Source organism: Zonotrichia leucophrys, chromosome 29 (genome assembly GCF_028769735.1).
Source record: "Zonotrichia leucophrys gambelii isolate GWCS_2022_RI chromosome 29, RI_Zleu_2.0, whole genome shotgun sequence".
Taxonomy (NCBI): domain Eukaryota; kingdom Metazoa; phylum Chordata; class Aves; order Passeriformes; family Passerellidae; genus Zonotrichia; species Zonotrichia leucophrys.
In genome coordinates, this window is record NC_088198.1 from 317,056 (window position 1) to 324,136 (window position 7,081).

A 7,081-nucleotide genomic window follows, 5' to 3' on the forward strand; every position below is an offset into this window, starting at 1 on the left:
CTGCAAACAATGCATTTTTCAGCGCCTCGCCGTAGCCGAGGTGTGTTTGACAAGGCAAGTTGCTGCAAGGCACGTCAAGTTCTGAATTCCCGTGCCAAGTTTTCCAAGCAGATAAAAGAGGAGGCTCCCAAGCTCTCCCATTACAGGGGTTTCTGTCTCCATTGCCCTCTGCTCTTTTCCTGCTGCGCAGCCTTTTTTTGTTTTCCTCTCTCCTACTCTTTGTCTTCCCAACTGAACCAGCCATGAGCCGTATTTCTTTCAGATCATCTACTGGAGGGGGCATGAGGGGCTTTAGCTCAGGCTCTGCTATCGTAGGAGGTGGTGGGACCAGAAGCAGTTTTAGCTCTGTCTCTGTCTCCAGAGTTGGAGGAGGAAGAGCTGGAGGTGGAGGAGGCTTTGGAGCTGGCGGTGGCTTCGGCAGCAGAAGTCTCTATAACTTGGGTGGAAGCAAAAGAATTTCCTACAGCTCGGTCGGTGGAGGTCTACGGAGCGGAGCCGGGGGCGGATACGGCTTCGGTCTTGGCTATGGTGGCGGAGCAGGCGCTGGCTTTGGCTTAGGAGGAGCCGGTGGTGGTGGTAGCTATGGGCTGGGAAGCGGATTTGGGCTGGGAGGGCCCGGATTTGGTGGCCGAGGTGGCCCCGGGTTCCCCGTTTGCCCACCTGGTGGCATCCATGAAGTGACTGTCAACCAGAGCCTCCTGGCTCCCCTCAAGCTGGATATCGATCCGGAAATCCAGAAAGTGCGAACGCATGAGAGGGAGCAGATCAAGACCCTCAACAACAAATTTGCCTCCTTCATTGACAAGGTGAGAGTTTGGTCTGAACCATCAAGCCACGCATGCTATCAGTTGCCTCGGGAAAAAACCTTCAGGAAGAAACTTCATTTGGATTTAGGGACTTGCCTGAACTGATCCCAGCCGACAAACAACACGGGCTTGGCTGAAAACTAAGAACTGTTTTATGTTTTCTCTTAGCAAGGATGAGTTTTTCAGCGCCTTTATATTATTGACAAAGTAATTCTTTCTCTTCCCTGTAAAAACAATCCTGGGGTGGATGACTCTTCTCCTCTACAATGGGATACAACCAGTTTAAACCAGTAAGGTGGGCTGAACATCTACTGGGGGGAGAAACATTAAACTTGCAAGTACAGGTGTTTGGCCTGATTAAAACTCCTGAAAAAAAATCTTGCTAAACATCTCCAGAAGCTTCTAATACTTTAAAGAATCCAATGCCCTAAACTGAGACACTCCTAATAATTCCCTTCTGATTGTCCCAACATCTCTGGACCTTTTCTGTTGGTAATCCCACCTTTTCCTGGCAGTTGTGAGGTTTTTCCACACATGTCCCTGGTTTTGTTTCTCCCCAGGTGCGCTTTTTGGAGCAGCAGAACAAGGTGCTGGAGACCAAGTGGACCCTCCTCCAAGAGCAGGGTCACACTGTCACCAGGAAGTCCCTGGAGCCCATTTTTGAAGCCTACATCAACAACCTCCGGCGGCAGCTCGACAGCCTGGTGGGAGAGAGGGGCCGGCTGGACTCCGAGCTCCGCAGCATGCAGGACATGGTGGAAGACTTCAAGAACAAGTAAGGCATTCTGCTCAGCGGAGCGCGTTGTCCCAGCCAGGAAAATCTGGGCCGTTTGCCCATTCCCGCTGGTGCACACTTGGTGCTTGATCCGGGTTCCTCTTCCCAGCATGAAACGGGTTCCCAGAATTATCCCGTGTTACTTTACATTTATCACAGGCAGGGTCAGTGTTTAGCACAGAATTCCTGGAGAACTGTGCTCCAGTATAACAGAGATCATAGTCTGATCCCTGGAGTCTCCTGACATAATATACCAGGAGACAGAAAAATTAGTAAATTGTGAGGATAATAGACAGGCAAAACCAGAATGAAATGTAGCCAATAAACGTCCAGCTCCAAAATCCCCCATTTCCCATTCTTTGAAGGAAATTCCAGCCTTTCTAGAGGTCCCAGGTGACCTGGGAGTGCTCAGGCTCACTCAGCTCCCATCACCTGGAAGATGATCAGCCCTTTGCCAAAAATTTCCCTGGGGAGAGCATTAATCCCCTGCTGGGATCCAGTGCAGGGGGGATGGATCATTCTCAGGACACAGCAGTCAGCACCTGCTGCCTGGAAGGGATTTTTGGGGGGGGGATTTTTAGGTGAGGCCATTGACTTTTATTTGGCTGAGAACAATATGTCCCTTCTTCAACCAGTCCTGGCTGCAAATTTGAGAATCACCCTGCAGGGCTGGAATATGTTAATATTAGGTAGTTAAGCATGGGAAGAGACAGATTTTTTTGGGAGGGGAGCTGGGAAGAAAACACTTAGATCCAACAGGAGGGACTGGCAGAGCTGCTGGTGTGGTTTTGGGTGCTTTTGAGGTCTTGAAATGTGTTCTAGGATTTTTGGAAATACTGGTTAGGCCCCAAATGATCAATTCTACAGTCTGGATTTTAGAGCTACCTCTTGAAAAGAGAACACAGTTTAAGTCTAGAGTTTGTTCCCAGTCCACTGGCTTGTTCCCACCTTTTTCCTTGTCCGCTAACAGATCTGGCTGCAGGGAAAACTCTGCCAATATTGGTGAGAGGACTGGCACAAATCTGCCTTTGAAAGCCAGGTTTTGCCTCAATAGCCTGCATGTTTTGTCTACTTTCTAGCCAAGCCCTGCCCTGATTATCTGATGAGAGAATGTTGCTCAGAGCCATAGAAAGTTCCACAGAACCACTGTCAGAGCTGTAATGATCCCCTCTTGCACAACCATGGAGTTTTCTGTTTTAATTAAATGCTGCAGTGGGTTCTTCAGAGCCATTAGCATTATTATAAAATCAAATACCAAATGATTGCTTTATTATACATTTGTAGGCATTGCAGTGCAGCTTTGTTGAAAGTCTTTTGCATAACTTTGCTTGGAGCGAAGGTCACCGGGAATGGCTGCTCCTGCTTCCTGCCAGAACGGGCTCTGAATCTGCACATTTATGTATGAGCTTGACTTTATGGGCAGTGATTAAAATATATTAATTTAACTGGGACTACTCACACCATGGAGTCCCACAGTTCAAAGACAGTAATATTTGCTCTGCGTCTGCTCTGGATAAACATGTGGGAGTAGGGAATATATCCATGAGCCACAACAGATGATTTGGGAATGGGGTGCTCCCACCTCTTCATTCCATCCAACCCACCTGGCTCTTTTATCCTGACAGATATGAAGATGAGATCAACCGGCGCACAGGTGCTGAGAACGAGTTCGTGGTCCTCAAGAAGGTGACTGAGTTAGGAATTATGGGCCAGAAAAGGGAATTAACTCACCTTGCAGAGTTCAAGCAAGACTTGGTGGGAGTTGGGGTCCTGCGCCCTCATGGCTGGGTCAAGCTGGGAGATCAGCACATCCTGGGTTGGGTCCTCCTGAGGCCAGGAGTGGGCACAACCTTCTGTGTGCCAACAGAGCTGCCCTGTTTTCTGGCCTCTTGTGGCTCAGCTCAACTCAGTCTCTGGTCACATCCTTGTGAGTCAAAGCTTTGCCTTCTGCCCAAGAACCTGGTTCTGGCTCACAGTCAGTGTTGAACATTACATTTAAAAAATACCTTGATCACAGGGACATAAAAATGAGCCGAAGGAACTGCTGGCAGTGGCACAGCTTGCCCAGGGAAGCTGTGGCTGCCCCATGCTTGGAAGAGTCCAAGGCAGTATGGTCTGTGGGAGGTCTCTGCCCATGGCAGGGGTGGGAATTGGATGAGCTTTCAGGTCCCTTCCAACCCAAATCATTCCATGATCCCAGAATTCTATAAATAATAGACCTTGAAGCAGACACAGTCCCATTGGTGTCCTGAAGCCCCTTTGTGTTCTATTTTCATTGGAAACCATTGGTATCTTCTCTTTAGGATGTGGATGGTGCCTACATGAACAAGGTTGAGCTCCAGGGCAAGGCTGATGCGCTGGCAGAGGAAATCAACTTCCTGAGAGCTCTGTATGAGGCGGTGAGTGGCTCCTGGAGAGCATCCCCCAGCTCCTGCCCCATGGGTCCCACACCCAGGGCTCTAGGGGACCAGAGGAGAAGGTGGTCCCAGCCTTTTGGAACTGATAATGCAGAAATAAGTTACAAAATGGAGACGGAGCAAGGGAAATGCAAGAAAATATCTTAGCAGGGAGGACTCCCAAATCACCTCATCTCTGTGGTTTCTACCGTGGACACCAGACCATTAAATTAATATTTTGCATCTCCTGCAGGAGCTGTCCCAGATGCAGCAGCAAGTGTCCGACACCTCCGTGGTTCTCTCCATGGACAACAACAGGAACCTGGACCTCAACAGCATCATCGCCGAGGTCAAGGCGCAGTACGAGGACATCGCCAACCGCAGCCGCGCCGAGGCCGAGGCTTGGTACCAGAACAAGGTGGGTCACCGGGGGGACAGACTGATTTCTGTGGTCAGAAATGATCAGAAATTATTTCCCATCAGCTGAGGGGAGACAGGGATGAGATGTTCAAAAGTTTTGACTTTGGGCTCACAGAGTCACGGGCAGAACTGGCCTTAAACACTTCCCCTTCCAGGTTCTTGTAGGTGACAACACCTAGGTCCCCTGTGGCATGACGCACTGCCTTCCGAGCAGATATTGAGAGTTAAGGGCAAGTGACATTATTCCATGAGCAGATTTCAGAGGAATCTTGTCCCCTTAAGCCTCATCCAGACTTGCACTTTGTCCCCTGAAGTCCCCTCACCCTTCCTTGATCTCCAAGTGCTCACCAGTGCTCTCCTCCTTTCCTTGCACCAGTACGAGGAGCTCCAGGTCTCTGCTGGGAGACATGGGGATGACCTGAGGAACACCAAGATTGAGATTTCAGAGATCAACCGGATGGTCCAGAGGCTGCGGAACGAGATCGACAGTGTGAAGAAACAGGTGGGAGAGGGATGGTCCTGCAGAGCAGGAGGAGGTGGGTGGGAGGTGATGGTGGCCAGGCTCAGCAGGAAGAGCCAGGTCCCATCAGGAGCCCTCAGTGTCATTCTGGGAGCCACCAGCCACTGCCCACAACCCCCCAGCAACAGAGAGAGTGGTTTGGGGAGCCCAAATGAAACAACTGCCTGTTCTCCTCACTCCCAGTGTGCCAATCTCCAAGCAGCCATTGCTGAGGCTGAGGAGCGTGGGGAGATGGCCCTCAAGGATGCCAAGGCCAAGCTGACCGAGCTGGAGGATGCCCTGCAGAAAGCCAAGGCTGACCTGGCCCGGCAGCTCCGGGAGTACCAGGAGCTCATGAACGTCAAGCTGGCCCTGGACATCGAGATTGCGACCTACAGGAAGCTGCTGGAGGGCGAGGAGAGCAGGTGAGGACACGTGGACCTGCTGTGCGCTGACCACGGACCATCTCCTTGGCGTCAAACAGCTCTTCCCAAGGGGCTGGAGCATCAGGGCAGACAGAATGGTGGTTGAAATTGTGAACTTTGTAGGCAGAGTTTTGTTTCTCCAGCTATTGGTGCCTGATAACGATAAAAATGAGCACTGTCACCCTTCACCAGTGACACAGACATACCCCACCCCACTGAAGGACATGCACTCCTAATTAGATGGTCCCACGGACAAGGTTTTGTCATTATTGCTCACTTTTCCCTTTCCCAACAGGCTGGCTGGAGAAGGAGTCGGAGCTGTCAGTGTCTGTGAGTATCACCTCCCTTCCACCTCTTCCTATCCCCCTCCTTCCACCTCTTCGTATCTGTGTCCCTTCCACCTCTTCCCACCCACCCCTCCCCACGGGGGTGACACCGCAGATCTCCCCGCCTCGGGAGCGCGGCTGTGCCCTCACACGGCTGTTCCTGCCTCCTTCCAGCCGTGGTCAGCAGCTCCAGCGGGATGGGCTACGGCGGCGGCAGCTGCCTGGGCATGGGCGGGGGGCTCGGCATGGGCGGCGGCGGCGGCGGCAGCAGCTACACCATGACCAGCAGCGGCTTCGGCGGCGGCAGCGGCGGCTTCGGCGGCAGCGGCGGCTTCGGCGGCGGCCTCAGCTACGGCGGGGGCAGCTCCTTCAGCTCCGGGAGCAGCCGGGGCGTCAGCTCCAGCACGGGAGGCAGCGTCAGGATCGTTTCCAAGACCACCACCAGCAAAAAGACCATCAGATAAGGCTGGCAAGCACACACGGCCGTCAGCGATTCCGGCCTCCTGCCCTGCAGATCGTGGTGTAAATAGCTGCGCTAGAGCCTCTCCTTCCTCCGTCCTTCACCTCTGGGGCAGCGGGGGGACCAGGAGCCCTCTGTGAGAATCTGGAGCGCCTTTGGCTGAAGCTCAGGTTGTAACAGGTCACTGGCTGGCACGGACCCCGTGGTGCCCCTCTGTCAGCAAGCCCTTGGTCTCTGCTCAAAGTCAGGCGTTCAAAGGGAAATGGAAGCGCTATGGAACAGGGACAACCATTTCGTTCATCCCGTTCCAAGGGTGAATCACAGCCTTGTGGAACCACAGTCCCAGGTCCTCAGCAGTGAAAACATCTCCAAAAGGCTCTAAAAGCCTCTGCCCCCTAAAACATGTTACAACCTCCAAAGGCTTTGTCTGCAATTCAAGGTTTCTTCCAGCCCCTTCTGTTTTCTCCGGCACTTGTGGGAAAGGTTTTTGCTTTGTGTGTATAAGATTTCTAACTACTTGTCCTCGTGGCTGCAGCCTCCTCACTTCCCTGCCTAACCTACTGTAAGGTCAAATAAAAGAGCATTTGTCATTTTTAAACTCTGCTGGGTTTTGGCTTTTCTTCCCTCCTCCTGCTGTGGGTGTTGGTCTGTGCCCTGTCCCTGCTGCCCTGGGGACACCCTGAGGGCAGCTCCTGAGACAAGACTGGCTCCTTGAGGAAACAAAACTCAGTTTTAGGACTTGGCCTCTAGGACAAGTCGGGGCAAATAGAAAGGAGGGTGAGATGAGCAACCTGGCCTATGGAAGGTGCCCCTGCCCATGGCAAGTGGGTGGAACTGGATGGGTTTTAAGGTCCCTTCCAACCCAAGCTATTCCATGATTCCATGGATGGAGAACTGAGGCACAGGAAGGAAAAGCTGCCTCAGAACAGAGCCAAAAGCTGGATGAAGCCCCCTGCAGCAGTTACCTGCAAAGT

At 52.2% G+C, this 7,081-nt stretch overlaps 1 protein-coding gene across 1 annotated transcript; it reads left to right on the top strand.

Annotated features, from left to right (window-relative positions):
• Positions 1–242: 242 nt before the first annotated feature.
• LOC135459093 (keratin, type II cytoskeletal 6A-like) lies at positions 243–6,602 on the top strand. The gene is made up of 9 exons (XM_064734732.1): positions 243–806; positions 1,367–1,581; positions 3,207–3,267; positions 3,885–3,980; positions 4,231–4,395; positions 4,774–4,899; positions 5,101–5,321; positions 5,617–5,651; positions 5,822–6,602. Exons 1-9 carry the CDS (start codon positions 243–245, stop codon positions 6,109–6,111), a joined length of 1,773 nt encoding a protein of 590 aa, XP_064590802.1. The 3' UTR covers positions 6,112–6,602.
• Positions 6,603–7,081: the final 479 nt, after the last annotated feature.

Excerpts from the sequence above, each read along its gene's own strand:
- LOC135459093 (XM_064734732.1), top strand. The coding sequence starts at position 243 with ATGAGCCGTATTTCTTTCAGATCATCTACTGGAGGGGGCATGAGGGGC. Across the intron at positions 4,396-4,773 it reads AGGCTTGGTACCAGAACAAG|TACGAGGAGCTCCAGGTCTC; the intron begins GTGGGTCACCGG and ends TCCTTGCACCAG. Across the intron at positions 5,652-5,821 it reads AGTCGGAGCTGTCAGTGTCT|CCGTGGTCAGCAGCTCCAGC; the intron begins GTGAGTATCACC and ends GCCTCCTTCCAG.